We start from the raw sequence: 25,848 nt of genomic DNA, 5'->3' as shown, positions 1-25,848 counted from the left end.
CCGCCACTACACGCCCCGTCCAAGGAGGAGCCACTCTGACCTGTGCAGCCCAGCCCAGGGCCTTTGGGAGTCCTTCCTTATGAGTAGACCTGCACCAGGGATGGGCAGGGAGCACACTGGCTTCCTGTGCCTAGCCGTGATCCGGAGATGCCCCCACATCTCTTTCCTCCTGCTGCCTCACAGGAGTAAAAAAGTTCCCTGACCCCCTGCTCTAACCGTTGGGGTGAAACAGCTACAAAGAAGGAGCCCCTTCGCCACCAACGGTTTCAGTTTCCCGCTTTTTCCTGTTCTTACTTCGAAGCTCTGCTCGCAAGTTGAAGCAAAATTTTGCAAGCAGAGCTGTTTGTAAGTCAAAATGTTTGTAGGTAGGGGCATTCATAAGTCAAGGCACCACTGTAGTATGCTTCCCTGTTGGTCTTTCAGCATTCCTAATCTAGACTTAAATTTCCCATTGAATTTCTTCCATCTTCTGGAAGTAATCTCGTTTTTCCTCTTTTGTTCTATTTTTTTTTGCTGTGATCATTGTAATAGTTTTTTTTCTGTCTCTACATGAGTTGCCAAAAAGCTGTATTCAGGATTCTGACCCTAGTTCTGTCACTTTTTACTTTTGCTTCTTACCTGTCCTTAACAATTCTATGGTGTCTCCCCCCCCCCCCAATCATGCATCTAGGTTTGTTATTTCTATTACTACAATAATTGCATTCTTCCATAATATCTTTGGTTTCTGTGATTGGGTTTGGTTGAAAGGGGGTGCAGTTCCTCTTTTTGGGAGGGAAATAACCTGGAAGAGTCATTTGAAACATTAACAGATTTATTATATTTAACTCCAGGTGATTCAACAACTACTTCTATTGGTTCATAACAACTCAGTTCGGGTAATTGTCCAAAAGAACTTGGTAACATTTCACTAATGGAATAGTCCGGTTTCATCACGGAGCCGGCCCAAATTGTTCCTTGTCTGTTATCTTTCTCAATGGGGCGCTTCACACCGTGCAGACAGTGCCACAACATGGCTGGCGTGCCCAGTCTCTCTCGAGAGGTGGTTGTTGGAAAGATGCCTCCAGCCAGATCGCCTTCCTCCAATGAGCCTGTCCCCTCGGGAAAACCACCACGGTCCATTCTAAAGGTTTTTTTGCCCACGGCTCCTTCTTTTCTTGGAGCAGGATCTGGCAACAAGCCTCCAACCTTCAGGTTGGGGAAAACTTCCAACAAATTCCACGCCTTTTTGTAATCAACCTCTTTCGCTCCTTTCATGTCTTCCTCCAGGACTCTGAATACCCTCACTTCCTCCTTCTCCTTTTTATCCTCTTCCCATATGGGCAAAGTTAACTCGTCTTCCTTTGCTTTTCCTCCTTCTACTAAACAAACTTCTACTTTCATCTCTCTCTCCCTTTCCCCCATTCAATCACTCTTTCTGTTTCCTCTCGTTTTGCTTCTTTTAACAGTTCCTTTTCTTGAGGAGCCAGCACACTCATCATTTTCCTCTCCAGTTTCAGTCCATAGTCCTTCTGGTTCAGTTAATTGGGTTTAGTAATACAAATCTGCCTTTATCTGAATTTTAAATTAATCAGCAGCATTGTTTAAATTATATATTGGCACTAGGGTTCTTCTAGTGTTCTTCACTTTTACTCTAATGTTGCATATTAATTGATCATGATCAGTACTGTAGTCTGCTTCTGGACTTATTACGGCAGAGAGAATACAGTTTTTCCATCTCATGCTACAATTCTGTAGTCTGATTTCTAAATTGGCGACATAATGATGTTCATGTGTGCCATTGTCTTTGTAGGTGCTTGAAGAATGTATTTGTGATAAACTATGTCAGTCTCCTGCCTCATTTCTCACCTGCCCCCCAGCCTAATTTTCCAACAACATTTGGTTCTGCTTTGTTTCCTACTTTTGTGTTCCAGTCTTCTTTTAGTGTATGGTCAGTTTCCTCCTGAATGCTTGCAGAAAAGCTTTCCATTTCATCTTCAGCATCTGTGGTGGATGCATAGATCTGAATAGTGGTTGTGTTGATAGGTTTTCTCAGAAGCCTAATGAATATTTTCTGGTCAGATTTTGTATTATAGACCCTAACTGCCTGTACTACATCTTGCCTCAGTATCAGAACCATTCAATTTCTTCTGAATTTGTCATTTCCAGATCAAAATACTTTGTAATTTTCTGGCTGAAAATACCTAATACAGCATAATTAATAGAAACAAAACAGTAGTAACAATACAGGATTGTCATTGGGAAGTCCTGATAAATGACAATTAAGCATACTCCTTTGTTTTATTGATTATTAATTCTTTAATGATGCCGGGCCTTTTCCTTTCTGTTTTGCAGCCTTCTCTTGTTTTAGCTATAATGAAAAAGATAACACGAATTTATTAAAATCACATATTTTGATTTGAGCAAGCTATCTATAAAACATATTTGCCAAGCCAAACTATATTAATTTCCAGTCAGACTTCACTTTACCTTTCCTTGCTTTAACTGATCCAAATAAATCCAGTTTTCCTTCTTACTAGCATTCAGCATCTCATTCTAAGGTACCCTGAACCACTGTATAGCTTTTTGTATATAGCTAAGGATTATGGAGAAAGCCAGAGAGTTCCAGAAAAACTTCTACTTCTGCTTCATTGACTGTGCAAAAGCCTTGACTGTGTGGACCACAGCAAACTATGGCAAGTCCTTAAAGAAATATGAGTGCCTGACCACCTTATCTATCTCCTGAGAAACCTATACAGTATGTGGGACAGGAAGCAACAGTTAGAACTGAATATGGAACAACTGATTGGTTCAAAATTGGGAAAGGAGTACAACAAGGCTGTATATTGTCCCCCTGCTTATTTAACTTATATGCAGAATACATCATGCGAAAGCCCAGACTGGAGGAATCCCAAGCCAGAATTAAGATTGCCAGAAGAAATCAACAACCTCAGATATGCAGATGATACCACTATGATGGCAGAAAGTGAGGAGGAATTAAAGAAACTCTTAATGAGGGTGAAAGAGAAGAGCGCAAAAATGGTCTGAATCTCGACATCAAAAAAACTAAGATCATGGCCACTAGTCCCATCACCTCCTGGCAAATAGAAGGGGAAGATATGGAGGCAGTGACAGATTTTACTTTCTTAGTCTCCATGATCACTGCAGATGGTGACAGCAGCCACAAAATTAAAAGACGCCTGCTTCTTGGGAGGAAAGCAATGACAAACCTAGACAGCATCTTAAAAAGCAGAGACATCACCTTGCCGACAAAGGTCCACATAGTCAAAGCTATGGTTTTTCCAGTAGTGATGTATGGAAGTGAGAACTGAACCATAAAGAAGGCTGACCACTGAAGAATTGGATGCAGAGTTGTAATGCTGCAAAAGAGCCCTGGAAAAAACCCTGATATTGGCAAAGTGTGAGGGCAAGAGGAGAAGGGGACAACAGAGGATGAGATGGTTGGACAGTGTCACTGAAGCTACCAACATGAATTTGACCCAACTCCGGGAGGCAGTAGAAGACAGGAGGGCCTGGCGTGCTTTGGTCCATGGGGTCAACTCACGGAAACTCAATTGAGGGTAGCACTGGTAAAATGACTCCTTACCATACTGGTCCGCATAGTCAAAGCTATGGTTTTTCCTGTAGTGATGTATGGAAGTGAGAGCTGAACCATAAAGCTGACCGCCAAAAAATTGATGCTTTTGAATTGTGGTGCTGGAGCAGGATCTTGACAGTCCCCTGAATTGCAAGGAGAACAAACCTATCCATTCTGAAAGAGATCAACCCTGAGTGCTCACTGAAAGGACAGATCCTGAAGCTGACGCTCCAATACTTTGGCCATCTCATGAGAAGAAAAGACTCCCTGGAAAAGACCCTGATGTTGGGAAAGTGTGAGGGCAAGAGGAGAAGGAGATGACAGAGGACAATATGGATGGGCAGTGTCATGGAAGCTACCAACATGAATTTCACCCAACTCCAGGAGGCAGTGGAAGACAGGAGGGACTGGCGTGCTCTGGTCCATGGGGTCATGAAGAGCTGGACACGACTAAACAACAATAAAGATAACTACTGTGAGGATATAGGTTTTGTAGCACTTATTTCCCAGGACTTACAGGTGCCTAGAGACTTTGTTCCTGTGAAGATGAGCCAACATTCCTTACTAATGGCATACCAGCATACCAGACTGGGATGAGAGAAGGAACTGTGGAAACTTATAAGTTGGGCCCTTGCTTTGTTGATGTCTTTTATCAATCAAAATCCTGTTGTACCGGAGTTTCGGATGTGTACAGCTCATAAGCAATGTGACAAAAGTGCACAGACCCCAAAATTACAAAAGGAAGTTGCCAGTGACGCCATTCCCATTGTGAAGATAAACACCAACCATCTGGATTTAGGCCTTCTTATTCTGTGATAGGTTGAATGCTTTATTTTGCGAACTGCTACATTTGATTATGAGATTATCAATCACTGTTATTAGAAATGGAAAATATTAATTTTTTTCTTAACTATAACTATTTATGTTTTAAAGTAGATATATAATGCCTTACCCGTGCTTGATACTGCCTTTCAAAGTAAGCCATATCATCTTCCTCAGGTCTCCTTAAACGTGAAACTTGCATTGCTGTACTTGCACCTCCTCAAAAGCAACAAGATTTTTTAAAATTTTATTGGATTCAAAACTTTTTAGATCTGAAGAAATTAAACTTTCATTTCAAATGTTTGCCATACCTTATTTCTAAAAATAATTTCAGATCACTCGCCTCTCTAGTAATCTCGCTAGCCAGCAAAGAGAAAACTGGAAACTTAATTTTCATCTTAAACTAGTTTACTTTGACAATAATGGGAGCATGTGTAAATAAAGCTCAGCCCTGTTCTTCATTTGCCCCTTAACTGTGTCCAGTCATTATTACTGCTTCAGATCAAAGCTTACAAGCAAGTAATCACGTCACATCAGGTCTAGAGAAGGGGCAGTAACAGTGAAATGTAGAACACACATCCTATGTTATCCAGAGGATACACTGGATTTTCTAACAAGTCCTGTACTTCCTCCCTCCCCTAGCCTCTGGGTTCCAGGAAGCTGTAAAGGAAGGTTCTCCAAGTAGAGAAAATATATCCAAAGGCCATTTTCCTCCCCCCCTTAATCCTGGAGCTTCCTACCTCTTCTTAATTACAGTATGATTAGAATGATTATGTCCCATAAATACATCACCTGTTCGTTTATGATTTAGTGGCTTTTATTCAGTGGAGTTTCTTCAACTGAGCTTGTTAGCAATCACAGGATTGTTACAAAAGTGAATACATTTTAAATGTGTGTTCTCCTAAAAATTTCTTTTTGTTGCAAATTTTACATCACTAAGACACTGACCTAGCTTTTCAATCAGTAATAGTACTCTATTTTAAATGAGTATTCAAAATTTAAATATATATTTTTGAATTATCTAGTGTATTTAATCAGGCAGTGCCATGACTTAAATTTTTTAAAAATATTATTACCATCTGTTAATTGGGACTGTGCTCCTATGGAACTGGAAGGCCCTTCAAATGCTCTTAAAAAGAGATGATCTGTGCTGGTTACAGGAGCATTTAGGAATTCAGCTGATGGTGCTCCTTAAAATGAAACACACAGAAAATGATAAGCTCAGCATAAATGAAGAGCTGCTGATTAAAATACCACTTGCATAATATATCAATAAAACAATCAGCACAAGAACAGCGTATGCCGCACTGGAGGAGAAACAGGTGATAGTCCCTAGTATTTGAGGACAACATTGTTAGATACTGTAGTAGTATTTTCGGGACAGATGCGGAAACAAGGCTGTCATCTGGGTTTGGTTCATGGTCAAAAACAGTATACAGTGGTGCCCCGCTTTACGATTACCCCACATTACAACGAATCCGCTTTACGATGTTTTTGTGATCGCAAACGATGGTCTAAATAGGGTTTTTTCGCTTTGCAATTATCAGTTCCCTGCTTCAGGAACCGATTCTTCGCAAAATGATGTTTTTTAACAGCTGATCGGTGGATTCAAAATGGCTGCCGGGTAATTAAAATGGCTCCCCACTGTGTTTAAGGACGGATTCCTCGCTATATAGACACCGAAAATGGCTGCCGTATGGAAGATCTTCACTGGACGGTGAGTTTTTAGCTCATTGGAACACATCGAACGGTTTTCAATGTGTTTCAATGGACCTTTTATTTTCGCTTTACAATGTTTTCACTTAACAGCAATTTTCCTGGAACGGATTATCGCCGTTAAGCGAGGCACCACCGTACAGTAAAACATTTCAGTTTGCCAGGGTGCCATCTAGTGTAGGAGAAAAAAACATGTCAAAAGGACAGTACAATGAGGAACTGCTAACCTAATGTTCACGACAGGTTGTTTTGCCTCACAGATTGAACTGGGATCAAGTTTTTAAAATCACAACATATGTGTTAAATAGCTTGGCCAAAGCCAAGATTTTTGTGAAAACAATAGAGTTGTATGGCACCATAAAAACTATATTCTATTTGACCTAACCTTTGATGGACTATATACCACATTTCCTTTGATGCAACATCAGGCTGCATCTGGTACAGTGATCAATGTTCAACAAAAGGTCATCCCACCAAAAAAATTAGTCTTTAAAGATGCTGCATGATTCTTTGTTAAAATATGAAATGGCATCTATGATTTAAAGAACCATTAAAAGCTAACAGATGCAAAACCAAATAATGTATACACAGTAAACTAGATTTGCTATTTCCCCTCGAGATAGAATGAAATATGAGCACTAGATGGAGGAAAATATTTTTCTACTGTGTCGGGGTTTGAGCAGAATGCTTACGTGCTTACCAGATTATTTATTTGAATATATTTGTTATTTTGTGGCTCAGTTTACATATAAATGCCATAGATCTATAGTTAACATAAATAATAGAAAATGAATAAGAAATTGATCAACTGAATTCAAAACAGCATTCCATCAACTTAGCTTCCAAATACCACTTACAATAGGCAGCTTTTGGGAGAGGTAATTTTAATACTAAGTCAGGAGCAATTTTCTGCATAACGCCTAATAATTTTAAAGAGCTAACTAAAACCATAAAAGGAAAAGTGACTATCGATCTCCATAAGAATGTCAGTCCAGAACTGTAAGGCATTTGTAGTAAAGGCCCTGCTCCAGACTGTTAACATTACTGACCAGTAGCCTATTGCTAATTCCCACTACAGTTGACCCACTGGTTCAACAGAATTTATGTATATGTTGATTTACTATTCAACAGTTAATTCTGTAGGTTTAATCTCGTTGAGACTTGCACTGAGATATTGGCAGGCTTTTCAAAAGGGAGAGTGGGAAACATTAGCAACCAGCTGCCACAAATGACAAACAGAGAGAGGTCTTGTAGGATCATGGGGTATTTTTTTTAGTGGTCTGTGAAAGTGTCACCTACTATTGCATTTGGAAATCCAGAGATTCCCATGTTTATCAGATATACTGTAAGAATATAGCATTTTGACCCTATAGTTTCACATCATCTTCAAGGGCAACACCACATAAAAAGTATAGAATACTGAATCCTCAAATGTGTATAAACATGGCAAAATCTCTGCTATAAAAGAAAAGGTTGCACTTATAGGTGCACCTGATAATCTGTACTGTGGTGCCTTGACTTACGAACGTCCCTGCTTATGACCATTTCGAGTTATGACCAGCTCCGGCTGCAAAATTTTGCTTCTACTTGCAATCGGAGCTTCCACTTACAAACAGAAAAAGGTAGAGAAAAAGGGTGGGAAATTCAAATTTCTAACTGTAGGTGGTGACAAGGCTATTTCTTTGTAGCTCTTTCACCCCAGCAGTTAGAGAGTGTGTGTCGGAGGAGGAGGCTTGGGACTGCCTCCTTCTGCTTCTGAGTGAGCGTGTGCGTATGTGTGTTTGCAGGGAGGCTTTGGGCTGCCTGGTAAGGCAAGGTGCTGTTTTCTGCTTTTTAAAAACTGTTCTGTGTGTTTCTGTGCTGTGATGGATCTTGGGGGGTTTGTTTGTGTTTTGGTCCTCCCCATTTCTGATGGGTCTTGGGGGGTTTGGTTGCTTTTGGGGGGGTTCCCCATTTCCGATGGGTCCTGCGTGCTTCCTTGCTTTTTCGTTTTCTTTGCATTTCCGACCTGCACCCTTTGTTCTCTGTGCATTTTCAATCTGCTCCATTTGTTTTCTGTGCCTTTCCAATGGGTCTTGCACACTTGATTGCTTCCCCCCCCCCTTTGGCCAGAAGGGATTAATCGCGTTTCCAGTGAGTCTTACCGTGATTTTTTGGGTGATTTTTTTTCTTTGGCTGGAACAGATCAATTGCATTTCAATGCATTCCTATGGGAAATGGTGCTTCGACTTACGACCATTTGAGTTACGTCCATCTTCTGGAATGGATTATGGTCATCAGTCGAGGCACCACTGTATTAGAAAGACACCCTTTGCCAGAATTTAAGAGCAGTTTCTCTAGGAACACAGCAGGGTCATAAGAAATCCAAGGATCTGAATATGTTCTTATAGAACTTAACATTACTGCATCCAAGAGGAACAACAGCTTTCACAAGAGCATTAGAACTATGCCCTACAATTTTGCTGCAGTCAATGTGAATTTAACTCAGTCTGGCTTTCTGCACCAAGTTTAACTTAAGTTATATCCAGCTTCCAGATTATGGGTCCAGGGCCATAAATACAACACCTAGATGCTCTGATAAAGTAATACAGTGGTGCCTCGCTTGACGAGGATAATTCGTTCCATTCAAATCGCTGTTAAGCGAAATCCTCGTCAAGCAAAATGAGAAAGCCCATTGAAATGCATTGAAAACCGGTACAATGCGTTCCAATGGGTGAAATACCTCAGCGTCCAGCAAAGATCCTCCATAGGGCAGCCATTTTCCGATGCCTGTAATGCGAGGAATCCATCCTAAAGCACAGCGGGGAGCCATTTTGCACAGCTGGCAGCCATTTTGAACCCCAACGATCAGCTGTTTTTGATCATCGTTAAGCGGAAAATTGGTTCCTGAAGCAGGGAACCGATCAACGTTAAGTGAAAAAAGCCCATTCAGTCATCGTTCTGCGATCGCAAAAAACTAATCATCTAGCGATTTCCTCATCTAACGAGGTAATCGTCAAGCGAGGCACCACTGTATAGAAATTTGAGTCATCAACTTACTAACTGCACCAAACTCCAAAGCTCCAGGTAGTCTCTCCCAATGACTTCATAGTGCAAATAAGATTAAGTTTTGAAGAGCACCTATCATGCTGAAGTATCTCCCGAGTCAAACATTACTAGATCAGATACACTATTTAAAAAATCAGATTATTGTAAAGTGATGTTTCTAGAAACAGCATCTGCAATTAAAACTAACTAAATTATCCAAATTATGTTAGATCCTTTTTCCAAGAGTCCTTGGAAAAAACCATGATGTTAGGAAGGTGTGATGGCAAGAGGAGAAGGGGACGACCGAGGATGAGATGGCTGGACAGTGTCTGCGAAGCAACCAACATGAACCTGACACAACTCCGGGAGGCAGTAGAAGACAGGAGGGCCTGGCGTGCTCTGGTCCATGGGGTCACGAAGAGTCGGACACGACTAAACGACTAAACACACACATGTTAGATCTACTGATACTGCCAAAATATCAAGAGGTAAATTTGAAATAATCTTTCATGTTCTTCGTTCTTACCTATTCCACTATCATCAAGTCTCATGTAGCCTTCTGCTAGTGAACTAAAGCCAGTTAGTCCTCCCATTGCAGCATAAGGGACATCTTGCCCCACTGGTTTTCCTTGTGCTAAGCGCTCTTCTTTTGTTTCCACTACTGTTTCATGAGCATATGTTGGCTGGCCACATCCGCAGGTAAAGCAACTGTGAAACCCTGAACATTTAGAACCTATTGCAAAACATATTTTGAAAGAGTCAGATGTTCTAACACCTTCCAAACAGTTGCACTTTTACTTGAAAAATGTACTCCTTGCTTCACAAACAATTGCTACAGCTGGAGAAAGTTTTAATACCATGTGTGTACATTACTCAAGGCCGTGATCAACATCGTAGAAAAACACAAGAACCAAGACTGTATCTGTATTTCTAAACTATAGCTTGGCATCTGATAAATATTGTGGGACCATAAACATTCATTGTACTAGTGAATAAAACATGTTTTGATAATTTGCAGATTGTTTCTATATGCACAAAATGCTGCCAGATGGCAGAAACAGTATATTTTACATACACTTGAAAAAAATTATCATCAAACTCTCAAGAATTTGAAACAATGCAGATTTAAAATCCATGCATCATGCAGATTACCTAAATCTGAAATGTTTATATTTAACGTTGAATAAATTTTCTAATTACAGAAATGAAAGCATTTTGTCACTCACTAGATCTACAAATATGCTTACCACCACATAATGCTTCAAGAAATGTAGGTATATACTGAAACATTGCTGCACATAAATATGTTATATTTATTTAGCTAAATCATACTTACATGTTTCACATGGAAATCCAGGTGCTGGACTATGTTGATCAGCAAAATGCTTACAACGACAACGGATGGGCTGAGTACCATTGAGAGGGACAAAGTTAAAAGATCTGCATAGGCATCGGCTCACCTTACAAGGGACAGAAATAGGACGTTCCTTTGGAATCACTTCAAAATCTGTTTTGTGTTGCTTATACCTGGAAAAAGGTATTTTTAAAATATTATTTGCCATGAATCTTTTAAAATCCGTTAATAATGCTTCAAATATTTACAGCAATATTAAAATATTTTATGAAGGAGACTAGGGTCTTCATGAGAAGAGAAGACTCCCTGGAAAAGGCCCTGATGTTGGGAAAGTGTGAGGGCCAGAGGAGGAGGGGATGACAGAGGATGAGATGGTTGGCCAGTGTCATCGGAGCAACCAACATGAATTTGACCAAACTCCGGGAGGCAGTGGAAGACAGGAGGGACTGGCATGCTCTGTCCATGGGGTCACAAAGAGTCGGACACGACTTAACAACTAAACTACAGAAGGGTTGACAAATTGAGGATGCATACCAAGGCAGCCTCCCTCTGCAATCCACCAGCATATGCTAAGGATTTGAAGAAAGAAGAGTGGATCAATGGTCTACTGTGGTCCAACTTTACTGAAAATAACACTTTGCTTCTGCTTATTTTTAATCCCAGTGCAAAGTAAAACTACAGTAGGTGAAGCCCTTCATCGCAAAGGGCAATGGAGAAGCAAAGAAGCACTCTTCCTTGCCTGAATTCCTTACTGGCCGGATAGCTAAGTGGCCTAAATCCTGTTGTTTAGTATAGTAAGTTGCACTGGCACAGATCCATTAAATCATTAGGGATTTGGTGCATCAACTCCTCCATAAGTTCCAAAGATTCACACGGGCCTACTCAAGTTGCAGTTAGCATTGGCCTACTTGAATTCAAAATTTGACTTGCTAAATTCGCATTTATGCAATGGATCTACTGAAATATGATTTACTATACTAAGCAACAGGATTTTGGCCAGTGAGGTATCTGGTGCCAAAGACTTAAAGCCAAATTCTCTACTGTGCCTTTCAGGAGAAGAATTAACCAGCGTAACCTTGGGCAAGCTGCAGAGCCCCACAGTACCCCCAGAAGAATGGAATGATAAGCCACTTTTGAGTATCTACTTTAAAAACCCTGTAAAGTATTGCCATAAATCAGAATCAACATTTTGGCATGCAATTGCAAACTGGAGAGGAATTACCCAAGGGAGGATAATTCTCAGAGGTTTAGGCTTCCAAAGTTGTAGACCCAGTAGAATTACTGAGAATGTATCCATTGGCAATCAATCAATCAATCCTGAAAGTGGAGGTAAAATGATATGAACAGAAGACTAAACACCTCACCTGTGAGTACAAAAACATGGGGTCTCTGGGCCCACAAGTTTACAGTCCATGCCAGTTGGTGATCTCCAGCTCACATACAATCGGTTTTGAAGTCGTATTGGTAACACTCTTTCCTTGTATTGTTCGTATTCTTCAGGGGTAAAGAGCTTCCCTCCATCATCTTCACCAACAATTCTGTAAAGAAGTATTCATTCCCATAATACAGTACTTTCTATTACATATTTAATTTAATTTGAAGAGGCACATCACCATTTGGCAATAAACAAAAAAAGGGCTGATAATGCACATAGGATGACAAAGAGAATGAAATGGACACTCTTGGAGCAAAGTCTGAAATCAGAAACATTTGTGTATTTCATCTAAATATGCTCATAATTCTAGTGATATCCTGTAAATTCCTAATTAAGCAGAGGGTTGGGCTTTACGCCCCTTCCAACTCAATTCTATGAATAATCTGAGAATGTAACTTTAGGACTTCTATATCTAAATGGTTAATATCTATCTATCTGTTTGCTTGTTTGTTTATTCGCTTTCAATTCCTTTCAGATTCTCCTGAAAGACACAGGTACAGCGCAATCCTGCACACATCTAGTCAGAGGAAAGTCTCAGTGGAGCTTACTTGTAAATACTGTACATAGCTATAGAACTGCAATATGCAAAATAATTAAATACTGTGACATAAGTAGTCTCCACAACAATATTCTGGCAGAAGACAGACTGAGGACATAACCCTTGCCTATTTTGATTTCATAATGCAAGACTAGTGTTTTAAGTTCTTGCAGTAAAGAATGCTATATAAAGAAATTAATAATGCTCTGTATCTGATGGTGGACTTCATTTATATCTCACCGCTTCATTTATATCTCACCGCTTCTGTAAGAACTGGCAATCCTCCTTCATTCTGAAGACCTCCCCAGTACACTGTAAAAACTTGCTTCAGAACACTGAGGAACATATTCTGAATTCCACACACAGCTACAGTGGGTGGGTGAGAAGAAAATAGGAATCTCAGCCAGTACTTTAAAAAGCAAGTACTGTACAGTAGTCTTTGTATACAGTATTTACAATAGACCCCTGCAGTTATAACCTATCAATTCCCAAAAGAGAGTTGTAAAATGAGCGACTGTAACTTTATTTTTCCATTAGGATCAATGGTCAAATATAGGATTAGTTTTTTAATAGTTTTCATGCATTATAAATGAACTTTCTTCATCTTCTCACTTCTTGTCACTCCTGCTTTCTAGGTGTTCCCCTCTGATCTTCTGTCCTCTCACTCCTACCTCGCACCTCCTTTCTCAAGCTTGCTTGCAGGGCACTTCTGTTGCCTTCTCACTTTTACCATATGCCTCCGTTTTCCTTGCTTGCTGGGTGCCTTCTGCTATCTTCTCTATTCTCCTACCACCACTTCCTTACTTTCAATGATTGGTGACGTAACTACATCCATCCATTTACAGTGCTAGTCACAGTAGCTAGAAAAGTGAGTTTTGGATGCCAGGAGGGGCCATTAAGTTAAGCAGCAGGAACATTTTAAAAATACAGAATATCAAGGCAACAAATAAGATAAATATAAAAAATAACGAGAATACAAATAATCAAACCCACGCTCATGACATTTTGGAAACACAACGCTATTAGCTTGCAGCAAGAAAAAAAAACATACACGATCATTTCAAACATGAAAATGCTACTAAGCAAAGTACAGTACGGTTGAAAAAAATATCACTCCACTATGACAGGGAGAATTTAAGGAAGTAACTTTCCTGACATTTAGGTCTAGATACAACTTGCCATGAAAATTGTTTTTCTCCATTGAATTTGTTTCAGGAGTTCTGGCAAAGCCATAGCGACCCAGGAATAATAGGAAAGTTTAACAGATTGCAGGTTACTCTTGCGAACTCAGGCATTTTATGAAGAGCCAAGAAATCCCAGGGTTGCTGATGAGCGAAGGGGGGGGGGGGAATCTCACACTGCCACGCATCCTCACACAGACCCCAAGACTGGGTTCTAAATATTCCAACAAATTCGGCGCCTACTGGCAAGGCGTCGCAAGGAAGCCGCACCGCAGTATTTGAGCGGAGCCTCACGAACCACTTTGTTCAGCCCGCCATTGACGTATGGCGACTTGCCACTAGGCCCCTCCTTGTCATGGTAGCCGGCCGGTAAGGCGGCCTTCCTTCTTCTCCTCACCTCCGGTACTCCAGGTATTCGTCGATGGCGGCGGCAGCCCCCGGCTGCAACGTTAACCGCTCCATGGCCAAAGCAATGGACGCGAGTCACGTCCCCCGCAGCCGGCAGAGACACCTGAAAGGCCGGAGCGTTCCTCACGAGAGACACCGTGCGGGCCGGAGGGCCTTGCGGGAGAGGACGAGGTGGCCCGCCTTTCTCTGCGCCGCCGCCAGGAGCTGAGAGGTTGCTAAGGCTCCTTCCCCGCTCGTTGGGGCTCCGCCGTTGCTCGGAAGCGGCGACCTCTGATTTTTAGCGCCAACTTTAGCTCTTGCCGGGGGAGGGGAGAGAAAGGGAAGGGAAGCCCTCGGTGTATGTACTCGTTTCTCGCCAAAGGCTGCAGTTTTGCCCCCCTTTTAACGGTTGTTCTAGTAGTAGCGTGGGCAGTTAACAAATAAGCAGAGCGTTGCTGCCCCACTACATTCGAATGTTGTCTTAAATTTACAGAAGACAAAAGCCGCTGGACTTTCTAGAAAGCTGTCTCAATTCAATATCTGTCTTGCCTACTTATGAATTTGTGGACCCTAATGATCTCTCAGCACCGTCAATGTCAGGCACTCCGCATGACTCAGTAATAATCACCTTATTTACTTTATAATGAAGCCCAAGGAAGCCAGTATCTATTTTGTAAAGTGACACATACAGGGAGAGTGGTTCGACCAAAAGAATACATCTCTGCTCTTCCTGTTCACGAAATAGAAGTGGGTAAGATGAATGTGGCTGCACATTCATCTTCCCTGATGCCCCTTAACACCTTTTTTCCTCTCTTATTGTTCCTCCCACCTTGTGTAATGTCTTACCATTTAATAATTGTTTTATATATTAATTTTATTATATTATGTTGTTAGCCGCCTAGAGTGGTCTTGACCCGACCAGATAGGCGGGATATAAATAAAATTAATAATAATAATAATAAGTAGTAATAAGCGATTAAAATGGAAACCCCAATTTCAGGAATTAAGGTGATCATATATTAGTTTGTAAACTGCAAGTATTGTGCTGTAGAAGTAGATTGGCTAGCATTTTGAGAACATCCAAAGTGAAACATATTTGCCAAAATTATTGCAGCCATTCTCAACAGGGGCCGTATGGGTCCTGGACACATTTGAACGGAGCCGCAGACTAGAAACAGTTCTTTAGAGATCACTTTATAAGGTTGTTGTGGGTTTTTCAGGCTCTTTGGCCATGTTCTGAAGGTTGTTCTTCCTAACAATTAGTCTCTGTGGCCGGCAACTTCAGAGGACAGTACTTACAAGGTTTATCATGTGATTTATACAATCCTGATACTGTGTTTAGGGCTGTGGCCAAAAAAAGAATTGAGTATGAGTGCTCTTGAGTAGAATCAGTGAGATTTAGTGAGTCAGTTCTGTAAATTCCATTTACTTAAACGGCCTACTCTCATTATGACTTACTAAGCTAAAGTAAGTCACAGTTTAAATAGGCCTGTTTGAATTGAAGAAATATATGGTACTCACCAAATCCCCATTGATTCAATTGTCATACTCTAGTGCAGCCATTCTCAAACTTTTGTTGGCCACCACCAAAACCACAAAATGAAAGACAAAAGCTGAATCAAGCCTGTATAAGCTATAAGGTAGTGTGTGAAGAATTGTTTCCAGTCTGTGGCCCCCTTCAAATGTGCCAGGGGCCCCCAAAAGGCCATATCGCACACCCCCCATTGAGAATGGCTACTCTAGTGTAATTCACTGCACTAACCAATAGTTTTTACTATTAACAGTGTACCGTAACTTTATAAATGTCTATTCAAAATTAGGTCCCACTGAATTTGATGAGATTTGCTTCCAGTTAAGAATGGGTAGGTATGTAGCCTAAACAGCACCTTCTCTATCAAAATACCATTCTGCCTGGATACCACAATCCTATCTTGGTATACTAAGTTGCAGATGATGAAACACACTAAAGGAAATAATTCCATTTACACCCATATATCTGTTCAATGTATGTTTTTATATTGTACTAAGGACACTTTCCCAAGCTATTTTATCAAATTCTAACTACTGTACACTTGTTTGCAAAAAGTGTAGGAAACATACAGTACTGTATATGTACTTATAACACAGTCATACTCATATTTACTCAGAAGCCTCATTGAGTGTACTTCTACATCAGTGCACAGAGAACTTTTGTGGGGCCTGCTCATGTATGTATGTTTTTATATTGACCCTGCTTAAAAGGTACCTTCTGAGAATTAATCTGGCAAACATACACCAGTAGTTGGCAGATAGATCAGGCTGTCTAGGACAGAGCAGAAGAGAATGATGGCACACAATTATTTTTCTCTTTCAGCCTCTCTTATTGCAAGTAGCACATTTATGGGACTGTCCATTTTGAGAAAATTAAGATTAGTCCATCCTAGAACACAGAAATATAAACTACTAATGTATTAATGTTTTACAGGGAAAAGAATCCCATTATCTGAAAAAAGCAAGTTAGATATATGATATTGCTTTTATCTGCATACACCCAAAGCCTTCTCTAGGTTTCTTTGTAACATGCATATTGGAAAGGTAAGTTGCTTTTTAAAATAGAACAGCAGCTTGTTTCTTTCAGATCAGGAATTACAGTGGTGGCACTTTCAAAGAAAGCTTTGCACATCTTCTTGTACCAATAAAATAGTTGTATGCTGTCAAATCACTTCTGACTTATGGTGACCCTTCTCAGGGTCTTCTAAGGAGGAAGTACGCAGTAACAGTTCACCAATCCCTTCTGGCTCTTCTACAAGGTACACTGTGAAACTGAACTTCTGATCGCTGGCTGGTGCTCCAGCTCAGTGACCTATCCACCCAATAATACATCGATAGCAGAACCACATTATTAATTAAAGACAACAGCAGCAAAAAAAGCGTATCGATTTTTATAGGAATCAAACTGTAATCAGTCATTGCCTAATAAACCCCAGCTCCAATCTGTAAGAGCTGTAACACACACAATTCTTATACAGAAAGGTAAAATTATTTGGATCACAATTTTTAGTAAATTCATTACTGTGGCCTCAAATCAATTTCCTCATTGTCCTATTAAGGGATGTACTAAGGACACTTTCCCAAGCTATTGTACACTTGTTTGCAAAAAGTGTAGGAAACATACAGTACTGTATATGTACTTATAACACAGTCATACTCATATTTACTCAGAAGCCCCATTGAGTGTACTTCTACATCAGTGCACAGAGAACTTTTGTGGGGCCTGCTCATAAATATAAAATCACATTCTTAAGGTTATCTTTATCAAGTCCAAAATTAAATGCGTACAAATAACTAGAGAACAGACCATCACTACCAAAAAAGCTACTGTATTTAAAACTTTTGACAATCATGTGTACACTAATTCAAAAGAACAGGAATCAAAAATTTGATCAGACACATTTTATTTTATTTATTTTCATTCTATCCTGATTCTACATAAATCTGCAGGAATAATCATTTGGGACGAACAGTGTATCTTCCACCACAGACCTTTTTCTTTTTCTTTAAATGAAGTTCTGTTTAAAAGTACACAGAATATTTAAGCAAATGGAAATAACTACTTGGAAACCATTCCATATAAATCCAAAGTCAAGACTGGCACTTTATTTTAGAATTGTATGATACAGAAAGCACACTGTATAATGCTATATTCTGCAATACTCTTGCTGTAAGGCTAACATGGATATAAGGCAGTATTCACCTTTGCTCCCACTTGCTTTCAAGTCCATCATAAGAGCGCTTGGATGCAAATCCACCAGGCACTATCATTCCACATCAATTACTAATTTCAAAAGGCAAGCACACAGCAGCAGGGCCTGATAGTGCCCCTTTAGCACATCTCTTAGTAAACATCAAGGTGTCTTGCTTACCTTCATCTAAGCACAGCCATCCCTCTTGTTTTGTTTAAAAATCGAGAACTTAAGTGTGTCACATTTATCATAGGCTGTATGATAACCTATATTCATAAGCAAGGCAATGAATAAAAAGCCAGCAATGTTCAACTCCTGATAAGTGTGACTTCTATGACTTAGATTTTGTCTTAGTCGCTAAATACATACATCAAAATATTTAGGAACAGCTATATATCATCACAAATTACAGTCTAACTCTGATCATCTAATTGCCTTAGTTCTCTAGCAAGCGTGCTCTTGCTACTTCTAAGTTTTCACAAGTGTAACAGTATTTTTTTAAATACATTCTCTCTCTATTTCACAGATAGTGCAAACAGAAGACATTCTTTGGATCACCATTTTAGGATGTTATCCATGGTATCACCATGATTGTGTAAAAAAAAGTTAATTAGTAAAAGTGATGTGAAAATACTTTGTGTATACATATTTCCCAGCACTCAAGTTAAAGGCATTATCCTTCATTGCTTCACATTAGTAAACCAGATCACAAGATTAAGCAAAACTCTTCCAAGATATTTTAAATTTATATTTAGATATTAATTCTATCTTTTCCATAATTGCCATATAATTTCAAACAATTTACACATTACCTTTCTATACTAGCTTCCTACATTAGTTCCCAGCATATCTTTAAATAAGATACTGTACAGCACTACTATGTGAAAGAGCTATAACACACAGTTTTTTAGAGCTTTATAATTTTTTTAGGTAGGACTCTTATGTGTTTAGCATCACCTACTGCAACAGGATACAGATCTTCTTGAGCCAACTGCTGCTTTTCTATATTAAAACTGAGCTAGATCTTTAGCAGATACAGCTGTGTAAAGCTATTTTGAATGCTATCTTATGTTGCTTGCTGCATTTACCCGTTTGCTTGTAGTTGCTGGCATCAAGTTTCCATTTGTAGTATTTGTTGTTGAACCATTTACACCCATGTAATCAACCTTGTTTTCCAGTTTGACCAAGCGTTGCAAAATGTGATCAAGAAGAACTGCAATTGTCCTTTTGAGATCAGCTAGAAAAAAAGACAGAAAGGAATCTTGTCTATTTTGCACTCTATGAAAGAATAATTAAACAGGATATATATGCATACTGAGATGAGAATGATACACAGTGCAGATCAGCCCCAATAACACTGTGTCTTAACATAGGCAATTACTGTTCTTTTGCTATAGAAATGTAGCTTTCTTCCAGATAAATTGTTGTCTGATTGATCCAAGAGACTGGTGGCCAAGGTGGATTTGATTTAAATCATTATTTAAATTTCTTTAAAAACAGATTTAATTTTTTTAAATAAATATTTTACATTTTTTCTACTTTTCTATCTGTTGCAACCAGAGTGATTTATTACAATATATTCCATTCATTTCATCTTGTCTTATACTCTCTAACATAATATTAATTTATTCTATCTATTCTACTTAAATTGGTGTAGATTTTATCCAGGTATAAAGAGGTCCCCATTTATTATTATCCAGTCTATCATTTAGTGTGTCTGTCAAAACAGCCATTTCTGCTAGTTCCAAAATCTTCTCAATAAATTCCTTCTTTATTGGCACCTTTGTAGTCTTCCACTTACTGGCATATACATATCTAGCTGCAATTATCAGGTATAAGGTCAAGTAAGTCTTGTTTTTTTCGAGTGTAGCTGGCAATATACAGTGGTGCCTCGACTTACGCCCATAATCTGTTCCAGAAGATGGACGTAACTCAAAACGGTCATAAATTGAAGCACCGTTTCCCATAGGAATGCACTGAAATGCAATTAATTTGTTCCGGCCAAAGAAAAAAAATCACCTCCTAGCAAAAAATCACTGCAAGCCTCATTGGAAACACGATTAATCCCTTCTGGACGAAGGGGGTGGGGGAGAAAAGCAATCAAGCGTGCAAGACCAATCAGAAATGCACAGAAAACAAACGGAGCAGATCGGATATGCATAGAGAACAAAGGGTCCAGGTCGGAAATGCACAGAAAACAAACAACAGATCAGAAATGCACAGAAAACAAAGGGAACAGGTCGGAAGTGCTAAGAGAACAAAGGAAAAAGCAAGGGAAGCTTGCAAGACCATCAGAAATGGGGGGAACACCCCAAAAAGCAACCAAACCCCCAAGACCCATCGGAAATTGGGGGGACAAACAACAAACAACCCCCCAAGGCCCATCAGAAATGGGGGAAAAACCTCCAAAAAGCAACCAAACCCCCCAAGATCAATCGGAAATGGGGGGGAACAAAAAACAAACAAACCCCCCAAGACCCATTGGAAATGGGGGAAAAAACAAAAAGCAACCAAGACCCATCGGAAATGGGGGGAACAAAAAGCAAACATTTGGTGGACAGAGTGCCTGAAGAACTTTGGATAGAGGCTCGTAACATTGTATAGGAGGCAGCAACAAAAACCATCCCAAAGAAAACGAAATGCAAGAAAGCAAAGTGGCTGTCCAATGAGGCCTTAGAAACAGCAGAGAGGAGAAGGGGAAAAATGCAAGGGAGATAGGGAAAGTTACAGAAAATTGAATGCAGACTTCCAAAGAATAGCAAGGAGAGACAAGAGGGCCTTCATAAATGAACAATGCAAAGAAATAGAGGAAAATAACAGAAAAGGAAAAACCAGAGATCCGTTCAGGAAAAATGGAGATATTAGAGGAACATTTTGTGCAAAGATGGACATGAGATAAAGGACAAAAATGGGAGGGACCTAACAGAAGCAGAAGACATCAAGAAGCGGTGGCAAGAATACACAGAGGAATTATACCAGAAAGATTTGGATATCCCGGACAACCCAGACAATGTAGTTGCTGACCTTGAGCCAGACATCCTGGAGAGTGAAGTCAAGTGGGCCTTAGAAAGCCTGGCTAACAACAAGGCCAGTGGAGGTGATGGCATTCCAGTCGAACTATTTAAAATCTTAAAGGATGATGCTGTTAAGGTGCTACATTCAATATGCCAGCAAGTTTGGAAAACTCAACAGTGGCCAGAGGATTGGAAAAGATCAGTCTACATCCCAATCCCAAAGAAAGGCAGTGCCAAAGAATGCTCCAACTACCGTACAATTGCACTCATTTCACACGCCAGCAAGGTTATGCTCAAAATCCTACAAGGTAGGCTTCAGCAGTAAGTGGACCGAGAACTCCCAGAAGTACAAGCTGGATTCCGAAGAGGCAGAGGAACTAGAGACCAAATTGCTAACATGCGCTGGATTAAGGAGAAAGCCAGAGAGTTCCAGAAAAATATCTACTTCTGCTTCATTGACTATGCAAAAGCCTTTGACTGTGTGGACCACAGCAGAATACATCATGCGGAAGCCTGGACTGGAGGAATCCCAGGCCGGAATTAATATTGCCGGAAGAAATATCAACAACCTCCGATATGCAGATGATACCACTCTGATGGCAGAAAGTGAGGAGGAATTAAAGAACCTTGTAATGAGGGTGAAAGAGAGTGCAAAAAAAGGCCTGAAACTCAACATAAAAAAACCTAAGATAATGGCCACTGGTCCCATCACCTCCTGGGAAATAGAAGGGGAAGATATGGAGGCAGTGACAGATTTTATTTTCTTGGGCTCCATGATCACTGCAGATAGAGACAGCAGCCACAAAATTAAAAGACCCCTGCTTCTTGGGAGGAAAGCGATGACAAACCTTGACAGCATCTTAAAAAGCAGAGACATCACCTTGCCAACAAAAGTCCTAATAGTCAAAGCTATGGTTTTTCCTGTGGGGATGTATGGAAGTGAGAGCTGGACCATAAAGGAAGCAGACCGCCAAAGAATTGATGCCTTTGAATTGTGGTGCTGGAGGAGGCTCTTGAGAGTCCCCTGGACTGCAAGGAGAACAAACCTATCAATTCTAAAGGAAATCAACCCTGAATGCTCACTGGAAGGACAGATCCTGAAACTGAGGCTCCAGTACTTTGGCCATCTCATGAGAAGAGAAGATTCCTTGGAAAAGACCTTGAGGTTAGGAAAGTGTGACGGCAAGAGGAGAAGGAGACAACAGAGGATGAGATGGCTGGACAGTGTCTGCGAAGCAACCAACATGAATTTGACACTACTCCGGGAGGCAGTGGAAGATAGGAGGGCCTGGGGTGCTCTGGTCCATGGGGTCACGAAGAGTCAGACATGACTAAACGATGACGAAAAAACAAACAAATTCCCCAAGATCCATCAGAAATGGGAAAAAATACTCCAAAAAGCAACCAAACCCCCCAAGACCCATCGAAAACAGGGGGAACACCAAAAAACAACCCCCCAAGACCCCTCACAGCACAGAAACATACACCCCAGCCCAAAACCACACTGCAAAAACACCCAGAACAGTTTTTAAAAGCAGAAAACAGCACCTTACCTTACCAGGCAGTCCCAAGCCTCCCTGCAAACACACAAATGCTCACTCAGAAGCAGAAGCCAGGTAGTACCAAGCCTCCTCCAATGCACACTCTTTAACCGTGGGAACGAAGGAGCTACAAAGAAGCAGCCTCATCGCCACCTACAGTTAGAAATTTGAATTCCCCACCTTTTTCTGTTCATAAGTGGAAGCTCCAGTCGCAAGTAGAAGCAAAATTTTGCAGCCGGAACTGGTCATAACTCGAAATGGTCGTAAGTAGGGATGTTGGTAAGTGGAGGCACCACTGTATTCAATAAGAAAATTTCTGGTATCAAAGCAATTTTAAACCCTAAAATTTTCTCTATTTCATTAATCATTTTCCAAAAGTTTTTGGCCCTCCTGCACATCCACGACATAGGACAGAAGCTCCCTACTTTCTTTTCACATTTCCAACACTTATTAGAAACATTTTATACATTTTTGTTAATTTCTCTGGTGTTACATACCATCTGTAAAACATTTTGTATATATTTTCTTTTAGACTTATAAATTTAGTCATTTTAGTATTTCGTTCCCAGATTTGTGACCAGGCACTTATTTCTATATTATGACCTATATTTTGAGCCCATTTTACCATACAGTCCTTCACTATTTAATCTTCCATGTTTTGCTCCATTAAAGTATTATCTAAACCTTTAATCAATTTTTCCTGAGTCCAGCAACCACTTATCCAGAGGTATTTTGTCTTTCTGAAACCCTGTAGCTTTATCTTTTATATATCTTGATTTGAACAAGTTTATCGATCACCAATCTAAGATAATACCTTGTTCTGCCAGTTTATCTTTGTTCTTTAAATTAAAATCACTGTCTAATATCTCAGCATATCTCTCGTTTGTCCCTTGAGTTGTTCTTGCCGGATCAGAGAACGCTTCTAATGGAACTACACATAATGGCATCTTTCTATAATGTTGTGCCTTAACCGTCTTCCAAACCCATAATTAAGCTCTCCTGATCAAATGTAAATTAAATGTTTTGCATTGCTTATCATCTTGGTACCATAGGTAGGCATGCCAGCCTAGCCTTAAAATCATGCCCCTCAATTTTTAAGACTCCCATTTTGCAGAATAACCCATTCCCTCACCCAGGACAGAGCTGCTGCTCTGTAATAATTCATCCAATCTGGTAGGCCAAACTGTCGATCTTTCTTTATTGTCCTGAAGAACCTTAAGTTTTATTCTTGTTTTTTTTTTCCATCCCAAACTTGGTCATTAACATATTCAGTTCTTTTTTAAAAATCTTGTTTTAATAATAATAGAATTGTCTGAAAGAGGAAACCCAGCTTTGGTAATATATTCATTTTTATTGTGAATATTCTACCCACTTGTTGTTGTTTAGTCGTTAAGTCGTGTCTGAGTTTTCATGACCCCATGGACCACAGCCCCTCCTGTCTTCCACTGCCTCCCGGAGTTGGGTGAAATTCATATTGGTAGCTTTGATGACACTGTCCAACCATCTTGTCCTTTGTCATCCCCTTCTCCTCTTGCCCTCACACTTTCCCAACATCAGGATCTTTTCCAGGGAGTCTTCTCATGAGATGGCCAAAGTATTGGAGTCTCAGCTTCAGGATCTGTCCTTCCAGTGAGCACTCGGGGTTGATTTCCTTCAAAACGGATAGGTTTATTCTCTTTGCAGTCCAGGGGACTCTCAAGAGTCTCCTCCAGCACCACAATTCCAAAGCATCAATTCTTCGGCATTCAGCCTTCTTTATGGTCCAGCTTTCAATTCTGTACATCGCTACTGGAAAAAACTTAGCTTTCACTATGTGGATCTTTGTCGGCAAAGTGATGTCTCTGCTTTATAAGATGCTGTCTAGGTTTCTCATCACTTTCCTCCCAAGAAGCAGGTGTCTTTTAATTTCGTGGCTGCTGTCTCCATCTGCAGTGATCATGGAGCCCAAGGGGCTTTAAAAAATAAAATAAACAAGATAAACAGCACAGCAAGCCCCACTGGAAGGCATTGGGGCTGAAAAAGTAAACACACCAAAACACACAAAAAAATCCCAGCAGAGAAATGTCCCCCCCAGCCCAAACCCACCCTGCAAAATCCTGTAAATGTACTTACTCAGAACCACTTTCTGCCATCAGAGTGGTATTATCTCTATATCTGAGGTTGTTATTTCTTCTGGCAATCTTAATTCCAGTTTGGGATTCATCCAGTCCAGCCTTTTGCATGATGTATTCTGCATGTAGGTTAAATAAGCAGGGAGACAATATACAGCCTTGTTGTACTCCTTTCCCAATTTTGAACTGGAGTTGTTCCATCTCCAGTTCTAACTGTTGCTTCCTGTCCCACGTATAGATTTCTCAGGAGGTAGATATGGTGGTCAGGCACTCCCATTTCTTTAAGGACTTGCCATAGTTTGCTGTGGTCCACACAGTCAAAGGGTTTTGTGTAGTCAGTGAAGCAGAAGTAGATGTTTTTCTGGAACTCTGGCTTTCTCCCTAATCCACCGCATGTTAGCAATTTGGTCTCCAGTTCCTCTGCCCCTTCGAAATCCAGCTTGTACTTCTGGGAATTCTCGGTCCACATACTGCTGAAGCCTTCCTTGTAGTATTTTGAGCATAACCTTGCTAGCATGTAAAATGAGTGCAATTGTACGGTAGTTGGGAGCGTTCTTTGGCACTGCCATTCTTCGGGATTGGGATGTAGACTGATCTTTTCCAATCCTCCGGCCACTGCTGAGTTTTCCAAGCTTGCTGGCATATTGAGTGTAGCATCTTAATAGCGTCATCTTTTAAGTTTTTAAATAGTTCAACTGGAATGTCATCACCTCCACTGGTGTTGTTAGCCATGCTTTCTAAGGCCCACTTGACTTCACTTTCCAGTATGTCTGGCTCATGGTCAGCGACCACACTATCTGGGGTGTCTGGGACATCCAGGTCCTTCTGGTATAATTCCTCTGTGTATTCTTGCCACCTCTTCTTGATGTCTTCTGCTTCTGTCAAGTCCCTACCATTTTTGTCCATCTTTGCACAAAATGTTTCTTTAATATCTCCAATTTTCTTGAACACATCTCTGGTTTTTCCCTATTATTTTCCTTTATATCTTTGCACTGTTGTAAGGCCTCATTGCTTTCTCGCAGTTCCTTTTCTTTGGGATGGTTTTTGTTGCTGCTTCCTGTACAATGTTACGGGCATCCATCCATAATTCTACTCATTAGACATTTTTAAATTTAAATTGTGATTTAAATCAATTTGATTTTTTTAAAAAAAAACATTGATTAGCCTTCTGATGGCTCCTCTATCTCTTTTCTGTGAATGCAGTACAGGGAGATGATTCTGTTGTGTAACACAGGGGTCCCCAACACCTGGTCTGCAGGCCAGTGCTGGTCTGTGGACTTCCCGGAACTGGGTTGCGGAGATGGATCTCCACCCCCACACACTGCGTCTTGCACTTGCAGAGGGGCGTGTCGCGCAAGCATGACACACCCACGATCACAGGGGTGCCCCCACACACAGAGCCCACAATCCTCCAACCAGTCTCTGG

General features: G+C 40.4%; 2 protein-coding genes across 4 annotated transcripts in view; both read right to left on the bottom strand.

The window, feature by feature from the left end:
- Positions 1-793: 793 nt before the first annotated feature.
- On the bottom strand, positions 794-14,250 carry FAM221A (family with sequence similarity 221 member A). 3 transcript variants are annotated; one of them, XM_020781034.3, is made up of 7 exons: positions 14,045-14,250; positions 11,858-12,031; positions 10,476-10,666; positions 9,666-9,872; positions 5,473-5,586; positions 4,527-4,615; positions 794-2,347 (listed from the first exon to the last, which is right to left on the bottom strand). In XM_020781034.3, exons 1-7 carry the CDS (start codon positions 14,107-14,109, stop codon positions 2,288-2,290), a joined length of 900 nt encoding a protein of 299 aa, XP_020636693.3. In that variant the 5' UTR covers positions 14,110-14,250; the 3' UTR covers positions 794-2,287. The 3 variants fall into 3 exon arrangements, with proteins under 3 accessions (XP_020636693.3, XP_072859394.2, XP_020636701.3); XM_073003293.2 differs by lacking the exon at positions 14,045-14,250 and adding an exon at positions 12,707-14,017; XM_020781042.3 differs by lacking the exon at positions 14,045-14,250 and adding an exon at positions 12,726-14,017.
- Positions 14,251-17,451: 3,201 nt separating this feature from the next.
- CCDC126 (coiled-coil domain containing 126) overlaps positions 17,452-25,848 on the bottom strand; it is a 14,571-nt gene continuing 6,174 nt past the window's right edge. Inside the window, exon 3 of the mRNA XM_020781055.3 lies at positions 17,452-18,993. Within this exon, the coding sequence (XP_020636714.1) occupies positions 18,818-18,993 (176 nt within the window). The 3' untranslated portion in view covers positions 17,452-18,817. The remainder of the gene's footprint in view (positions 18,994-25,848) is intronic.

The sequence above is a fragment of the Pogona vitticeps genome, chromosome 6 (genome assembly GCF_051106095.1).
Source record: "Pogona vitticeps strain Pit_001003342236 chromosome 6, PviZW2.1, whole genome shotgun sequence".
NCBI classification, from domain to species: Eukaryota; Metazoa; Chordata; class Lepidosauria; order Squamata; family Agamidae; genus Pogona; species Pogona vitticeps.
The sequence above is the reverse complement of the archived record's forward strand: the minus strand, read 5'-3'. Positions and strand labels throughout refer to the sequence as shown.